Source organism: Ascaphus truei, chromosome 2 (assembly GCF_040206685.1).
Source record: "Ascaphus truei isolate aAscTru1 chromosome 2, aAscTru1.hap1, whole genome shotgun sequence".
Lineage (NCBI taxonomy): Eukaryota > Metazoa > Chordata > Amphibia > Anura > Ascaphidae > Ascaphus > Ascaphus truei.
The window spans coordinates 295,674,584-295,693,656 of NC_134484.1; the positions used below are offsets into that span (position 1 = coordinate 295,674,584).

At 44.3% G+C, this 19,073-nt stretch overlaps 1 protein-coding gene across 1 annotated transcript in view; it reads right to left on the reverse strand.

Annotated features, from left to right (window-relative positions):
• Positions 1-19,073, reverse strand: part of SLC6A19 (solute carrier family 6 member 19) — a 226,533-nt gene that overhangs the window by 173,284 nt on the left and 34,176 nt on the right. Inside the window, exon 2 of the mRNA XM_075586359.1 lies at positions 2,065-2,205. Within this exon, the coding sequence (XP_075442474.1) occupies positions 2,065-2,205 (141 nt within the window). The remainder of the gene's footprint in view (positions 1-2,064; positions 2,206-19,073) is intronic.

The following is a 19,073-nucleotide window of genomic DNA, read 5'->3' on the forward strand; positions in this document are numbered from 1 at the left end:
GTTTAATGACTCCTGGTTTGGGGGTTCTCCCTTGCCTGGGGAGAACAGGGCCACAACCTTTCAGCTGTATCGGTGTAGTTATCTTTTATTTGGCTGAGCCTTGTTTAGCTGTCGAATTTACATAACCCAGATGAAGTTAGTGCAGACTCTAGCTGCTGCTGAGATTGTTCTGTTAGCCCTACTCTTTAGTAGCCCTACTGTGTGGGGCACTGGCAACAGCTGTGCTGGTAATAGGGCTATAAAGCTCAGCCTGCAGACTTGTATGGTAAGACCGCGCCGAACCTCTCCGCTCTACAGGCAGTCTCCTTGCCACGCACGGGCCTCAGCATCATCTTTTACTCACTTTATTTTCTGCTCCCTTGTTCTGTATTTTTGAGGGGCTTAGCAATGTCCAATTTCTTTATTTTTAGTGTTAAAATCTCCCCCGTCTCCTACTTTCGAACAGTGTGGTGTTTTTAATTTGTTTTGGCCAGATTGTTGTTCGCTGTTTCTTTGTTTGAAGTTTTACCTGTAGGAGCTTTAGACCGACACAGCTGTTGCTGTTTGAGAGGAGCTGTTTTAATCATCGTTGTTTTTAATAAATGTATTTTTTGTCCATCTCACCATCTTGCCGACACCTTTATTAGGGAACTCACCATTCCCTATTATTCTCCAGCCCTTGTTTATTGCCTTGCAATATTACACTATGTATTTTTGTTTCACTTTATCTTTTATGTGCTGATATCTACTAACTCATCTCCAATTGGATCCAAGTGATTTTGGACTTTGATATTCATTTATTATGGACACCTAATCAAGGACTTTTAATACTGGTACCATTTATCTGTCACATCATTTGATGGTTTAAGATGTTTTGATGCACATATAAGTTATTTTATTGGCGCCGTTAGGTAACAATCCTTTTCTATGAGCAGAGTGTAATCACCTCTGTCTTTGGCAGCATGGAGGTCATTAGTTATTGCTGTGAGGGCTGTTTCAGTGGAGTGAGCAGTGCGGAAGCCAGATTGTAGAGGGTCTAGGGGAGAATAGGTTTTGAGAAAATGGAGCAAACGAGAGAATACAACATTCAAGGAGTTTGGAGGCAAGAGGCAGGAGGTAGACAAGTCGATAGTTAGAAAGAAAGGTAGGGTCAAGCTTGCTGTTTTTGAGTAATGGTATAACTGTTGCATGTTTGAAGGAGGGAAAGGTACCAGAGTAGGGAAGAGTTAAAAATCTGTGTGAGTGTAGGAATTATAATAGGAGCAAGAGGTTTTAGGAGATGGGTGGGAATGGGGTCAAGAGGGCAGGTGATAGAGGGAGAAGAGGAGATCAACATTGACACATCCTCCTCCGAGACAGTGGAAAAAGAGTCAATAAAGGCAGGAGGAGAGTTAGGAAGCGGTGTGGGATGGGAGGAAGAAACAGAGGGGATGCTCTGACGTATGGATTCCCCCTTTTCCTTAAAATAGTCAGCAAAGTCCTGAGTTGAGATGTCGGAAGAAGAGTAGGCAGCCGAGAGTGGTCTGAGTAGAGAGTCAAAGACAGAGAAATGTCCGCATGGATTAGACTTGTGCGTGTTGATTAGTGAAAAAAAGTAGGTTTGTTTAGCCTGGGAGAGGGCAGAGTTGAAACAGGACAGCATAAATTTGTAGTGAAGGAAGTCTGCGAGAGTATGAGATTTCCTCCAGAGGTGTTCAGAGGAACAAGTAGAGCAACGCAACATGTGCATGTGGGGTTTGAAGGGCAAGAACGACAGAGAGAAAGCAGGGCATGTAGATCAAGAGAGGAGGATAAGACAGAGTTGTAGTTCCTGACCAGGTTGTCAGGGTCTGGACCAGAACTGAGAGAGGAGAGGGAGGAGCGTAAAGTGGAATCAAAGGCTAGTAGGTTAATAGAGCGCAGGTTTCTGCAGAAATGAGGGGTAGATGGAGATGGAGAAGAAAAGAGACAGAATATAATAAGAATATATTATAAGAATAATATTATAAGAAAATAATGCCTGATGTTATAGATAATACATATGTAAGCCGATTGAATATTCTCAAACATAAGGTTGCCTTCTGGTTTTAAATAATTAAAACTTACCAACTCCTTTTAAGGATGGATGGACTGAGCTCCAAACTCCCACACTTCCTTTTCTGAGGCGTTGTCCAATTGCAAATTCAAGATGTAGCAATGGGATGCCTTCCAAAACCAGTAAAATAAGAAAGGGGATCATAAAGGCTCCTAAAAAAAGTGAAATAAATTTGTATGAAAATAGTTTTCTCATGAGCAAAATGTACTAATTCCAAAGGCTTTAAAAGAGTAACAGATATACAAATGTCCCTTAAATTAGTGATATGTAGTCAAGTTTGGTAACATTTTATCATTTTTTTTTTTTTTTTTTTACAAATTCAAAATCAATCAAGTTCTGTAAAAACGTCGACATCTTTTCTACCCACACATGCCTCTTGTCTTTGTTTTTTCTCTGAAATGAACTACACTGGCGACACACTTTATTCGAGCTCGGCTAGTCCCACGAATTCGGGTATACCCGGGTGTATTGAGGTTTGTGACTGTTTTCTGCCCGAGTGCATTGAGGTATTTTCCAGGCAGGGATTGAAGCATTTTATTCCCGCTGGCTGCAATACTGCACAGTATATATATATACTGCATTACAATTCATGAATTTATGCCATCTGGTAGACACGCGAAGCATTGCAGCCTATTAAATCCTAATCATTATCATTTAACAGATCAGCCGCCCGTCAGCCAGGCATGAACCCAGGCTGGGAAGGCAAACGCAACGGGGCTTGTCAGAGGTGAGGAGCGGCGCATTCCAGGTATCTGCCGGGTACATACTGGGTATTTGCTCGAATAAAGTGTGTCGGTGCAGTACATGCTGGAGAAACATATTGTGATCATTTTGGCCCTTATTTAGTAATGCCATAGCACACCTTCTGATTGAAGAAGTTGTTACGATCCATTCAAGTGTGTAAGGTGTACCTGGGTACTAGAAGGTGGCATATAGCATACAAAACCACTTAGTATGTTTACTTAACACGCAATTATTACATTTGCTACAAGACAGCCCTTTAGAAAAAGTGTGTAATGATTCACTCTTATTTCTGCATAATAAACTACCAGTAAATGCTAATTTAAATCTGAGAAGTTCAGGTTCCTAACTTTCAATCTTATGACTTGTTATTATGAAGAAGATGACGCCTACAACTATTTTTGTAGAGAAGATAGTTCAATCCCAGTTCTCATACATATTTCCTTTTATACGCTCTATAATTTTGCATCATATTTGCCTCTAGCAGCAACAGAGACAACGGCAGCTTGAGTGGAGCAGGCAGGGCCGGCGACAGCTTTCCCTGGGGCCAGTATTAGAGTTTCCACTTGGATGCCCTGTGAGTCTCTCCCACCCCTGTCTTTTTCTCTCACCTCCTCACTCTTGCTTGATCTCTCTCTCCATCTCCTCTCCTTCTATTTATCTCCCCCTTTCTCCACCCTCCCCCTCTCTCACTCTCTCTCACCCCTTTCTCATACTTCCCCCCCAAACCCACTCTCAATCCACCCCCTCTTACTCAATTCCCCTGTCCTACCTCACTCAACCCACCTCCAATTATCTTTCGATTCCTAACTCACAATCTCCCTCACTTCCCACACAATTCCTCCCACCCTTTAAAATACTCCCCCTGACAAATCCTCCTCAGGCCCTCCAAACACAAATCCTCTCCCCCTTCACACACAAATCCTGCCCTGACCCCTGCACACACAAATCTTCTCCCCATTATGGAAAAACTTTACCTTGTAAAGTTTTCCTGTGTGATACTCAGCCTCGGCAACTGAAGAGAGGCCCAGCTCTCCTCTGTTCCCGCTGCTGATATCGGTGGGGCGGTGTGAGAAGATGATCATGTAGGCCACTGCAAATGCCACTGTGGTCCATGGGCGGGCCATTCATGCTTTAAAAGGTTCATATATAGATCTTGGATAAAATTTTTGTTCTAGTCGAAGTTAATCACTTTGACTTTCTATATCACTAAAGCAATATTCTTATGAGAACAGGGGACTGAAGGCAGCACTCTACCAAATTGATAACAAAACTACACCCTAACCTATAAAATACAGGTGTAGAGTAATATATAGAACCAGAAAAGAAAGCAAATCTTAAAAGACAAGATTTACAGAAACTCCATAACTTAGTATAGAACCCACTAGACAGAAAAAGTACCTCAGAAGGTGCAAAGGGTACTATAAACTCACAGTTAAACCTCACAGTAAATCCTTAAGGCCATGTCATGGGAGACCAGGTTATTTAACCTTTTTACCAGGATCATTCATTGAGCAAAACAAGGTAGAGAAATAAATTGTAATTTATTCGGCATAAATTCGCTTACACACAATGAAACAAAAAATACAGACGAAAATACACACTTCTTTTGGGGCTGGGGTTGAAAACTAGACTTTCCTGGGTTCAGGGAACTCTTTGGGAGAGTGGAACCCAAACCGGCATAAAATTCCATACACCACCGCTACCTTCTCTTCTGAGAACTTGGTCCCTCCTGACCGCGAGTCAGCCCAAATCTCCTGGAACTCAAATCGGCATAAAATCCCAGCCGCATCCACTACGTTCGTTCCTGAGAACTTGGGTGCAAAAGTCGGGACAGTCTCTGGTGGGCAGGCTTTTCAGGCTTGAAATTGGAGCCGGTTGCTTTGCTATTACAAACAAAGCTTCTTTGAAAAGACTGTCCGCGCTCTTTCAGCTCAGACTCAAGGGGAGCACACAATCTGATTAGCTCATGGCTTCTTATAGAAATTTCTGCTTCTTTATAAAATAGAAGCAGAGCGGCCAGCCAATCAGCGCGTGAGAACTTTCTTTAGCAGCCAATCAGAGCCAAGCCGGGTAGAAAAGCCGGGTCAGCGGGAAATTTGAAATAGCCAAGAGACATGTGCAAGCCTGCTACATCTCCCCCCAGCTATCACAATGCCACCCACTTGGCCGGTGCCCCTAGTAGCGTGTGGGGGGACTGCCATTGATCTCTGGACCTAGTACTCCGCTTTTCCCGCTGACCAAATGTTGTTCACACTTTTGGGCATCCTCTGGCTGCTTTGAACTCCGATGTCCAGCAGACCTACTGGAGCTTAGGGTTTGCACAAGCTGCCTGTTTGGACATCGGTTCTGAATGTAAAACACACTGAAATACAGTTTAATAAACACTGAGTCTCGGGGAACACCTCCGCTATGTGGGACTTTAGGTCAAGGTCTTGGGGGTACAGGGAACAGAAAAGAAAAAATGTTGTTTTATTTGTGCCTGCCTTATTCCCCCACACACTTTCCCTCTGACTCAGTTTGAACTCTGAGTCTTCCCAACCTTATATACGGTTGGGCACCCACACACCCTACTGTATACTGGTTGTGGGTCACCTTGGCACTTGCTGTGGCGAGTAACCGGTGGCGAGACAGTCTGCCTGGCGAGAAGCTGCCAAGAAGTCGTCCCCTGAGTGACACTGTATGCTATCACATCTGATTGAAGTTCCAGCATTCACATACCAGAGTCAAACCCATTGCCACTAATCTCTGAAACGCCTTATCTAGATTGATACCACGTGACTCTCCATTTGACCAAGTGTTTAGAACACATCACAGTTATAAACTTTATTTACACTATGTTCGATTTATCTTTTATTGCATATCTAACTCCAACCCCCTGGATATCACCTGGATATCACCTGTAGCATCCCGCAAGGCTCAGTTCTGGGGCCCCTACTCTTCTCAGTGTTCATCAATGATCTTCCCACAGCTTGTAAGGAAGCTTCAATACACATGTATGCAGATAACACAATCCTATATGCACACAGCCATAGCCTCTCCGACCTTGAACACATAATTCAGTCTGACTTTTTGAGACTCGAAAACTGGATTTCCCAAAACAAACTGTTTTTAAACACTGACAAGACTGTAACAATGGTATTTTGGATCAAGACTAAATGTTTAAAGCTTCCAGTGACTGAGATCCAGATCAGAACCAACGCTAGCACCACCTTAACTGCTGTTACTAGTTTTAAATACCTGGGCATATGGTTTGACTCCCACTTAACAATCAGAATGCACATTGATACCCTGACATCCAAACCTATGCCAAACTAGGTGTACTTTATAGGAACAAATCCTCCCTAAGCCTGCTGGTCAGAAAGTGTATCGCATAGCAGATGCTAATACCAATTATAGACTATGGAGACAAAGTATATGTCTCTGCACCCCAAACCTCCATAGCAAACTTTACACCCTCTACAAATCAATTTGTCGTTTCATTCTCCAATGTAACTACAACACACATCACTGCGATATGCTCAAAGAACAAGATTGGTTGTCACTCGAGTCTAGGCGCAAAGTTCACCTTTCCTGTCTTGCCTTCAAATACTTTCTGGGCAAGCTACCCATCTATCTGAACAAGCTCCTCACCCCTACCACATGCAGCACTTATCATCTGAGATCAGACTCCAAAAGACTGTTCATGGTCCCAAGGCTCAACAAAGTATCCGGCCGCTCCTCTTTCTCTTACCGTACACCCCAAAACTGGAACAACCTACCGGAGACTCTCACATCCACCATCAGTTTAAGTTCTTTCAAAACTAAGGCTGTCTCACATATTAATCGGGTCTGTATCTGTTACATAAGCCTATAATATACATATCCTCTAACTGTGCATGCAATGTATTGTATATAATGTATACCCTGTTCATTTATGTAACTGTATTTGTAACCATGTATTATTTGTCATATTAACTATGTCCAGGACATACTTGAAAACGAGAGGTAACAATCAATGTATTACTTCCTGGTAAAACATTTTATAAATAAAGAAATAAATTCCAATGTTTTTGGATTATTTCACGAATTAGCTGAGACTGTCTACTAAAGGTAGATATAAATAAAGGTGCTGAATCTTCAGACAAAAGGATATACTCTTTGAGAAAGGGCATTTGCGCCCGAAACGCATAAGAGAACTCTGACCATACCATGTTTTTGTATGTCTCCCTTGTCTAGCCGTTAATAAATAGTTTTTTAACCTTGCTTTTGGATGTGCCTTACCTCTCATTTTTTCACCCCTGCATGCTGTGCTCCACATCTCTCCACTGAGGATTCTACTATCAATATGATCTCCATGCTGGATGCACGCTCCTGGAGCCAACAGCTCTTCAATTTGTGAGTAACTTTACCTTGTGGAGGTGTTTATCTGTGCTTTACAAACAATTATTACCATTATACATTATACATAAGTAGTTTCTCTGATAAGTATGGTGGTCAAAGGGTTAGAATAGCTTTACAGGCTTTACCTTTCCCCATTACACCAATTACACCATAAATCCCACTTAGAGATTAAAGCCCTGGTGTGTGGCAACTACTATTATCTGAGTTATATGTTTGATAATCAGTGTTGATTAAGACTGCACACAGAATTCATTACACACTCCACTTATTCCATCTTGTGGTTGGCTCAAATTAAGGGACATTAACATATGCTTCATGATATCGTGTTCAACGTTCTGTCGCACCGATATTGGGACTTGACTGTTCAAATCTTTCTCTTTAAAAAAAGGTTTGACGGGGATGTGACTGAGACACCAAGCTAGCAGGGCGTGTGGAGGAGAAGCTCCATCCTAAAAGACTAGCGCTTCAAGGCAAAAACCCATGGAATCCTCCCAAAAAAGAGAGCAAAGCCAGGGAAAGATTTACTCCAGCCACTGAGGAGCACAAAAATGCCAAAAACAGCAAGTGGAAAAAACTTGCGAGAAAGCTGTCGGGCTCCCAGAGCCCCAATACACACAAGGCCACGTGATCAAGATGGCCACCGATCAGAAGTGATGTGGCCTACAGTAACAGCAGAGACAGCCGGGTGAAAGATGCGGCCCGAGAATGGAGGGAGAGACGTCAGGGATCTGCCTGTCGGTAGCACTTGCACAGGAGCTGTGGAGGACCGACATCCACTGAACACCAGCCAGCGGAGATGCAGAAGAGTAACTGAGAAAAGAGGGAGGTGGCCATCCTGACCAGAGGCCCCATGGAGGTGCCGAATGAGCGTCCAGAAAGATCCGGGTGGACGGTGCTCCCTGACCCGACGGAGGTAAGGAGGGAGGCAGAAACCGGGGTGTTGATGCGACAGCCATAGCAGGCAGGAGATGGAGATTAGACTACACACACTGGAGAGGAGACTACAGTAACCCCTCCCCCCTGCCCCGGGAGCAACCTGGAGACCTACGAGACAGGGAGGTCGGAACAGATACTGCAGGGACCCCTGACAACAGTGAGCATAGCCTGAGGAGAGGGGGTGAGTGCAGGGGTGAGGCAGGGGGAATCGGTGAGAAATGGAGTCTGTGGAGGACTGGCTAGAGTGAAGAGACACGCCCAGCGCTCAGGAGTGAGACCTTCTAAGACCACACCACGTCCCAGCATGACAACAAAACAAAACCAGCTCAGCAAGCAGTAGCGGGCCCCTATTACCAGAGATAAAGAGGGAAGGGGAAAGGGAGGAAAATAAAAAAAAGAGAGCCGACGCAGTGCTTAGACCATCAAGGTGGTAAAATTAAAACTAGAAGTTAAAGACCGGACAACTCCTTCAGACCTGGTGGAAAGGTATGAAGCCTGATCAAGGATGCAGACCAGTAGCCTATGACCAGAATTCATAATTCACACCATGTAACAAAAGAATGTCCAAGGGAGTGGGTGCAAATGCGGTATGGGTGAAGGAGATAAAGAAGACCTTCCATGAGGAACTACAGAGCACAATGAGGGGCCGCCAGTAGGAAATCACAGCAGTGGAGGAGCGAACTAGAGGGATGGAGAAAGCCATGGAGACCACAACATAAAGCAGATCGAGGTAGACTCCGACATAGCCCAACTGAGAGAACAAGATGCCCAAGAAGAGGCCAATAATAGATAAAGGAGGAATAACATCAGAGTCTGAAATGTCCCAGAGTCAGTCCCCATGAAATTAAATCCTACCTATACAGGCTGTTCCAAGACATATTTCCAGAAGCCACCAATGGCAGGTTGGAACTGGACAGAGCTCACGGTGTCTTCAGACCACGAGAATTCGAAAGCATGGGCCGCAGAGATATAATAACAAGGCTCCACTACTTCTCGACCAATGAAGAAATACTCAAACTAGGAACCTGTACAAGATCTCCTTTGAAGATACAGAGAAACAGATCTTTTCAGATATTGTACCAATAATGCTGGCCAAGAGACAAGAACTCAGGAAATAACAAGCTTCCTACGAGATAAAGGGGTCAGATACTGCTGGGGCTTCCCATTTTCCGATTTTGCCTACAGGCATCACACAAAGGAAAGCAGGCTACTCTAAGAAGACTTTCATTGCATCTCTAGGCCTGGAAGACCTGCCGGGGCTGACCAGAGACCCGGAGGATGCCCCCCCCTTAAATGAGATGGAAGCCATGGTCTAGAGCCCCGGCAACAACAAAGAAGAATCAGAACGTTCGAACTTCAACATTTATTGCCTGTCCACAGCTTGGTCTGGAGCAACAACAAACCACGAGTGGGGAGGATAGCCTGACCCATTAAGAGAGGCCCTAAAAACAGAAGATACCTGTAACAGGGGACTTATCCCTGTTTAAAAATGTGCCTCTAATCCAGCAGTGTGGTGGTTAACTGCTGGTAGACAATTAACCAACACCACCTGGCTGATTACAGGTATCGGAAAAAGCCTGCCTCTGAGACAGGAAGGGAGATTCTTCCTGAGCTCACACTGAGTTGAGCTGACCCAGGAAGCAGAAAGACCAGGGATTTCCTTAGTCCCACACGTGGGGCTGACCAAGGAAACACTGCACACACACAGCTGTCTTGAGCCTGCCAAAAGAGACTGCACGCTGCCAGAAAGACACAGGGGACAATACTTCTAAACCTGGATCCTGACATTGCCTTATCGCATAAGTGTGGACACCAGGAGAACAGAGGAGCCTTCCCCTACAACTACAGAGACAGATAATACTTTTCTTATAAGACTGTTATCTATGTCTATATATATATATATATATATAATGTCTCTATGATTTGGGCTGGTGAATCGCTGGGCTAACCACGCAGTTAAAGAGAGCTGGACTATAAGTGTATATATTCTCCAAAGTGGAGCACATTTTTGTTTGCTGATTTTCACGTTTGCTGTGTTTAAAGCGACGGGCGCAATAAAGCCTTATTTTAATTTCACCTTAAAACAGTCTCCATTGCATACCTATGCACATGTCCTCTTACATATGGTGTCAGAAGTTGGGATGAGAGGTGGCCCTTGAAGTTAAAAGGGGCCCCGGAGATTGCCTGTGAAATTTTTTTTGTGCTTTTTGCCTGCACACAGTCTTACAAACAGCCTGAGCAACAAAAACAAAGAGTCACTTGCTGCAGAGACCAGAATTAAAGGGATACACATCCAGGCAGGAAATCTACACTGCACTGAAGAAAGCCACAAAACCTTACTTCCCTATCACAATAATGTTTAATATGGTTGTTGAAAAAGGGACTTTGCCTTCCAGCTATAGTCAGGGTTCAAGAAGTGAGCTAGCGCTCCAGAGGAGCTAGGCTTTGTGGTTTTCTTTAAAAAAATAAAATGCGCTGAAGCAGTGAATGCAGACGGTGACCCACAAGCGGTACTGATTCTGGATGTAAAGGCTGCCACACCGCATAGGACTACCAGCTGTGAATGGAGTATATGCAGAAAAGTGTGAAAATTGATGCAAGACTGTGCTGAAGTAGGGAAACTTTTACAGACGGTAACCGACGCAAGGTACTGATTCTGGGAATTTAAAATGGCCGCCCAGCTGAAGTCAAATACAGACACTGCAAAAATGGGGAAGAAAATGTTTTCCTGGTGTAAAGAACCCCACCACATGGAGCAATGTCCCTTCAGGCCTTATTCAGACGATGAGTGAATGCATGCACAGCACTGCTAATATTGTAAAACTTATCCAAGGGGAAAACAAGTCTAGAGAGATGCCTGTGAGAGCTGCGACCTCTACAAGCAAAATATGCCCACCTGTAGGACTACCACAATTTGGGGTTCTAGCAAATACAGTGATAACAGTTGCAATAGCGCCTCCTGAGGTCGGGAAGAAAAATACACCTGATGGCCCCAAAATGGAGGACAAGATGCGGCGTTCCTGTAATAAACCCTACCCCACGGAAGAGTGGCCCTTCCAGTCCGATAAGGAGGAAGACATCTCTTAGAGGGAACCCGAACCGAATCACACCCACGAAACACCCCAAGAATGTTGGTGGTGCCTGAACTCGGTACGAAGTGAAAAGACCGCTCTCGATGATGACGAATGTGATCGGCAGGAGGAAGAGCGGGAACAGCAGATCGCTGAATATTTACGCCACCTAACTCAACTGCAAGGAAAACATGGCGGATACAGTGAAGCTGCTGAAGCTTCAAATAAAGACGAAGACCCCAGTGTCCCTGATGGGACATAGTCGTCAAAAACAAAAAGGCGCCATGGCTTACCCAATCCGATATCCCCAGGGTAGATGCCAGCACAATTTTGCAATAATAAATACAAGTGCGTTCTCTGGTGACGGAGCGGAACATACTATAACATAGGCACGTGACAGGTAGGATCCCTCCCGACTATTAAAACTAGACCTAAGAGGAGGAGTCGTCAAGTGGCACAAAGAAGGGCGCAGCACGGACCGAAAGCAGATCGTCTAATACCAAAGAACATGGTGGTAGTCCGTTTCCCCTCCCCCTCCCCCTTCCTCTTCCCTCCCTGTTGTTTATTCCCTCCGTTGTCCAGTCTTGGGTCTAGTGAGTCAGGTTTGTCTAGTCTTGTGAGTGTATGTTGTTAGTCCCTTGTTGCTTTGGAGTGACTTTATCCTTGCTGGTGAGAGCGAAAAGGGTAAACCTCGGGGGGGTTTCAATTTGTTTTACTATGGGATGTGGCATAATGTACCTGTTGTGAAACCCAATAAAAATCTTGAAGTTAAAAAAAAAAAAAAAAAAAACAGGCGGAAAAAGAAGAAGAAAAAAGGGTCTTCACTTACCGTGGAAGGAACAGACACATCTGCAGATCCCGCGGAGGAAAAGGGGGTCCGAAATGACCTGCAGCCTAGAGAGAATGGAGAATTGAGCCGCGGATGACCGAATATCCAGAGGGCCCAAGGCAGAAGTCGTGTACCCCAAAGAAGTGTCTGTCCGGTGCTAATGGTGAGAAACCCTCAACCAACCATTCCAGGGAAGCGGAGCCGGAGCCAATGAGTGACGATCCCTTGACCAGCCCTGAAGATGCACGAAAAATTGCAAGGCGTGACTGTGATCTGCTCCAGGAACAATTGAAACTGAAGAAAGAGGATTACGCAGAGCTACTGAAAAATAACGTGGAGCTACAGAAGAATGTACTCTTTGGCCAGGACAGAATTGGACGATCTCAAGACTGAGCTAGATACTGCAAACGCTACTATTACCGCCATGGATGAAAAGCAGAGTCAATCTGATAGAATGATTGCTAATCTGAAGCAGGAGTATTAGTTGGCACTGAAGGAGATTACAGTCTCTCAGAATGAGGTTCACACTCTCTGCATAGAACTGAATGCCACACACCAGGAGGTCAGCAGTGTCCGGACAGAGATGGACATATCCCAGAAAGAGGTTCACACTCTCCGCACAGCACTGGATGCCTCACACCAAGAGATCAGCAGTTGCCGCACAGAACTGGAAGTCTCTAAAAAGGAACTTCACAGTCTCGCTGAGGAGCTGGACATCTCTCAAAAAACTAACCTGAGTCTTAATATGGATCTCAAAGTCTCTCAGAAGGAGCTTCAGACCCTCAACCTAGAGTTGGAAGTCTCACGCCAGGAGACTGTCATTCTCAAAGCAGATGTGCGTAAATGGAAGGAGGACTACATGGAGGCCCTGAAAATTACAGAGACTGCAAAAAGAGAAAACTTAAGACTGAAAGAAGAGAATTCTCATTTGACAGACCACGTCAAGGAAAAGAATGAAAAGCTGCATGAGCTTAAAGAAATAAATAAACTTTTGGAAGAGGAAAGGTTTGAAGCAGAGCACCGACTGCAGAACCAACTGCAAGGTCTGCGTACACACCTCCAGAATGCCGAGGAGAAGCAGCAAACTGTGCAGGAAGACAATCTGCAAGCTTCTAAAGGAGTACAAGTGCTGCAGGAACGTCTGATTACCCAGTATGTCCCCAAAAAGCAACATGAGAAACTGAAGGCTACCCTGAGCATCACCAAAGCATCGCTAGAGGCCAAGCTTAGAGCCCAGGTGACTCGGCACAAGAGGGATCGCAAGAAGGTCCAGAAACTGAGACAAGTAACTGTGGCCCAAGCAAAGAAATTCATAGTGCTTCACAATACAATTAAAATGTGGAAACAAACTCAGAGAAAGCAAAGTGCACAGATAGATTTCCTGAGAAGAGACTTGCAAGATGCACTCAAAAAACAGGGATCTCTCGCGGATGAGATTACAGTACTGCAAGAACAAGTATTGACCCTGACCAAGCGTCAGTATCCCACAGCCACAAAAAACAAAAGAAAAAAGGGCACAGTGAGAGCTGGGAACACCGCTCACCTTAAAAACAAGGTTGCAAAGTCTAAACCACCTAAGCAAGCACTAGCAAAACCTTCAGCTGGCCAACAGGCAACACAAAAAGATATACATGCCGAATCAAACCCAGAAAAATCCCTAGCTGGTGAAGCAGAGAAGGTAGGACGTTCTAGGAAAATGGAGGTGGAATTGCAACTCAATCTCAAAGAAGCTGAATTGTCAACTCCGTTGAGTGGAGAAAGTGCAGAAAGACAGCTTCAAGAGCGGAAAACTCAAAGGGCTATTCTCAAACACTCTGCACTGTCGCCATACAGTCTGCCTACAAAAAGAGGAGCGCCCAACGCAAGGGAAATCTCATGACCGCGCACTCAGTAGAAAGACTATACTTTGAAAAAGTCCTCCACGAGCGACTGAGTGCTGAGCTCAAGCACCTTCGGGAGGAGACACAAATAAACTGGAGAAAGGGCTCCACTCCCAGCGGGACTGAGGGTTCTCTTCCTCCATCCACTCTCATATAAGTCACATAAAGATCTCGAATGAGAGTGGAAGGATGGGCTTTGGCCGTGGCAAGCCCGAGCTTCCCACAAACAGGGGAGGTATGTACAGGGGACTTATCCCTGTTTAAAAATGTGCCTCTAATCCAGCAGTGTGGTGGTTAACTGCTGGTAGACAATTAACCAACACCACCTGGCTGATTACAGGTGTCAGAAAAAGCCTGCCTCTGAGACAGGAAGAGGGATTCTTCCTGAGCTCACACTGAGTTGAGCTGACCCAGAAAGCAGAAAGACCAGGGATTTCCTTAGTCCCACACGTGGGGCTGACCAAGGAAACACTGCACACACACAGCTGTCTTGAGCCTGCCAAAAGAGACTGCACGCTGCCAGAAAGACACAGGGGACAATACTTCTAAACCTGGATCCTGACATTGCCTTATCGCACAAGTGTGGACACCAGGAGAACAGAGGAGCCTTCCCCTACAACTACAGAGACAGATAAGACTTTTCTTATAAGACTGTTATCTATGTATATATATATATATATATATATATATATATATATATATATATATATATATATATATATATATATATATATATATATATATGTGTGTGTGTGTGTATATATATATATATATATATATATATATATATATATATATGTGTGTATATATATATGTGTGTATATATATATGTGTGTATATGTATATGTGTGTATATATATATATATATATATATATATATATATATATATATATATGAGAAGAAAAAAGCGCCCGCTCCTTGTGTAAAATCAGATAATAAGGTTTAATAATCCATGGACAAGACAAATGCACACTCACACTTGAAATAAAAAGGCATGTTATGGGACCAGCCCATGCACCAGATGAACGTGAGGTTTCTACCGTCGCCCTCGGTATTGGATGCGGTGGGAGTCTTTGCAGATTGATGTTGCTGCTGTTGTGTTTGCTGGAAAGGGTTTTAACCTTTAAAACCGGAACACCTCCATTGACTGCAGCCGCCGTTTACTGCTTCCAGCAGAGGTATCCAGGTGTATCACAAATATGTCCTTAGTTACTTGATCTGACTGAAACATCCAATTATTATAGATCAAGGAACTAAGGACATTTTTGTGATACACCTTAACACATAACATGCCTTTTTATTTCTGACAAAGTGTGAGTGTGCATTTGTCTTGTCCATGGATTATTAAACCTTATTATCTGATTTTACACAAGGAGCGGGCGCTTTTTTCTTCTCTTTTCTATAGGTTCGTTGGGAGGTTGGTGATCCCATGAAGAAGCTGCCTGGACCTTTCATGTGTTTATATCAAGGACTTATGTGGACTTAAGTATTGTTTTTTCAATTATATTTTTATTTTTATTTTATTATATTCATTTTTTACTACAACAATTTTTAGAATTTTTTATTTTTCCAATTTTTGGTATTTTTTGCTTTTCACACCATTTTCTTTTGGTCCATTTAATACACAACCTTATTTTTATTAATATAATATAACACCGAATTTTTCAATTTCATATACACACACAATTTTTTCACACACACACTATATTTATTTTATAATATACTTATATAATACAGGGCATTAGTCCCTATCATTAGTTCCTAACCACATATATCTTTACAATTTATTTATTAGTATATTTCAGCCATTTTTTATTAGTTATCGGTGCTGGTATCACCTTGCTGCACTTTATTGGGGCCACAGTGGTTTGTGCGTGGTTGGAGAAGGGCGCTGTCTTTCACAATTTTTCATATATATATATATATATATAATGTCTCTATGATTTGGACTGGTGAATCGCTGGGCTAACCATGCAGTTAAAGAGAGCTGGATTATAAGTGTATATTCTCCAAAGTGGAGCAGATTTTTGTTTGCTGATTTTCACGTTTGCTGTGTTTAAAGCGACGGCGCAATGAAGCCTTTTTTTAATTTCACCTTAAAATAGTCTCCATTGCATACCTACTGTATGCACATGTCCTCTTACAATACTGAAAAAGGAACAACCACCAAACCCACAGATGCAATTGACTTACAGTCTGTGGCTAGAACTTTATTTGCCTCTGAGCTAGAACTTGGGTTGTGGAGGGGGTGGGGAGGGATTAGCAGTGGGATAGCAAGAGAAGCACACTAAACCTTTCGAGATGATGCTGACCCCCCGGCCCAGACAGTGGTCCTCCGCTATGCCCTGGATTGGACAAATTGGGATCACAGGGTAGAGCAATCCTGACTGCAATACATTGTGAAGGTGGATAGACTGGTCTAAAGGGATTCCATGATTAGAAATCTCAGGCCGTCTCACCTTCAAAGAGGGGGTGACCTGGAGGTGTAAAAAAATGGAGGAAATAGGGGGAACCACATGTGCAGTCAGGGTTGTGCTTCTGTGGGTCCTAGATAGTTAACACTTTTGATGTTTATATTTCTGTAATATATGCGTTGTTAAAGTTTAATCATTGTTCCCCCATACGAGGTATACAGTCTGACAGCCTAACCGAAGAGCTACATATAATAACTAATACGCAGCCAGGTAGAGTCGACAAACATGGACGACCGAAGTCCAACAGAACGCAAGTACCACAATGTACCCTAACCACACCTTGACTTAGACTCTGCATGACCCAAAAAAGCAAAGGGCAGAGTTAAAGGCCCAAGTTAAATGAGGGCCCTAACCCTCACCAAGTTAATGATCCCCATTGTTACTCTAGTTTTCCCCCCATTGTTTATCTACCCCATCCTACCTGGAATTCAACCACTTCCATACAGACTATCAAAGCAACAAAACAGGGAAGGGTATGCTCTCCGACACAAGGGAGTTCCCAAAAAGATAATAGCCCTAAGAGGCTAAACATGGAGAAACCCCTTATAAGATACTTTAATCAAAGGAAAGGCTAGTTGTCTAAAAGTAATCACCCAGAACGTTAAAGGCCTAAACTCACCCATGAAAAGGAGGCTCATTTTCAGGGACCTAAAAGCCAAGCAGAGTGATATATATATATATGATCCAGGAGACACACCTGAACAAAGAAGATCTACCTAGGCTAAGAGAAAAATGTTCACCAAATCTATCATTCCCCAGCGAAAAACAAAAAGGCAGATGTAACCATTTTGATTAAAACTGACATCCCCTTTGCAATTGAAAAGATAAAAAGAGACAAGGTAGGCAGAATACTAATTATCACTGGTAAACTGGGTACAGCAGAATTAACCATAGCATGCCTATATTCTCCTAATGAAGACCAAGAAACCTTCATTAACAAAAGCTTTGACACTGTTAACCAACATACTGTAGGAAAGGATACCTAATTTTAAGAGGAGACCTAAATACCATCATAGACCGTAATAAAGATAGGGCAAAAATCCCTGACAAGGAACACCAATCAAAATTAAAAAAACTCAAGGGCCTTGAATCCCAATATATGAATGTGTGGGCTAGTAGACACTTAAGACTGATGAACCCCAGGACACGAGGGTACTCATTCTACTTTGCTCTCCACAAGCAATACAAATGCATTGACTACATATTCTTATCTGGAGACCTGGTCAGTCGCATTGTGAAAATGGAGGAGGATAATATAACCTGGTCAGACCATACCCCGGTGTCTCTAATATTAAGGGATATAGACCAGCCGTTGCCTGTTGGCATCTGAACGACCTCCTCCTGAGTCTACCTGAGACTAAAGATGCTATAGGAGCAGCCCTACGAGAGTATTTTTCATTAAACGACAACGGCCAAGTAAGAGATACTGTAGCACTCTATGGGCCGCGCATAAAGCCAAACTAAGGGGTAGAATAGTAGGCATCGCCTCACATAGAAAAAAAATAAAAAAGCAAGAGAATAGATATTCTAAATGACAATATCAAGGAAAATGAAGAGGTGTTTAAAAAACAACCAACAGATGACATCAGGGGTAATATAGACAAAGATAGAATCAATGCAAGTGAAAATTAAGTGCAGTATAGTGCTCGCGTGACAACCTAAATAAATAAATTAATTATACAATAATAAATAATAAGTGACAATGATACATGAACCTGTGTAGTGGAGTCCGAAAAAGTGTCCTTAGAGCAGCCCAAAAAGTTACTCTGGTTATTTCACAACCAGTAATGGATATGAGAGTGGTAAACCTCTTGTGGCGCTGAGGAAAGGGGTAGCCTATGAAATTCAAATGGAGAACCCGGAAGCAGCGTGCATGTCAGTGTGGATGCCCAACCCAGGAAGGGAAAGTGATGTCAATCGAAGCCACGGACGCAGGGAACAGCCGCAGTGAGGTCGCGATGAACTGCAGGCTGTGTTGCCTTGTCTATCCAATGCCCGATATGTGCTGATACCATGTAAGCCTCCATTTGTATTTGTGTGCTGATAAATTTGTTTATTGTCTGCATTATGGTACTCTTCTTCTATTTGAGCTCTTGAGGGGGGGGAGAGGGAGGCGAGGGGGGGAGAGGGAGGCAAGGGGGGAGAGGGAGGCGAGGGGGGGAAGATGGAGGTGGGGGGGGTAGAAGGAGGCGAGGTGGGGAAGAGGGAGGTGGGGGGAAGAGGGAGGTGAGGGGGGGGAAGAGGGATGTGGGGGGGAGAGGGAGGCGAGGGGGGGAAGATGGAGGTGGGGGGAAGGAGGCGAGGTGGAGAAGATGGAGGTGGGGGGGAAGAGGGAGGCGAGGGGGGGAAGAGGGATGTGGGGGGGAAGAGGGAGGCGAGAGGGGGGGGAAGAGGGAGGCAAGGGGGGGAAGAGGGAGGCAAGGGGGGGAAGAGGGAGGCGAGGGGGGGGAAGAGGGAGGCGAGGGGGGGAAGAGGGAGGCGAGGGGGGGGGGAGGGAGGCGAACGGGGGGAGAGGGAGGCGAGGGGGGAAGATGGAGGTGGGGGGGAAGGAGGCGAGGTGGGGAAGAGGGAGGTGGGGGGGAAGAGGGAGGCAAGGGGGGGGGGAAGAGGGATGTAGGGGGGAAGAGGGAGGCGAGAGGGGGGGAAGAGGGAGGTGTGGGGGGAGAGAGAGGTGTGGGGGGGAGAGAGAGCTGTGGGGAGAGGTG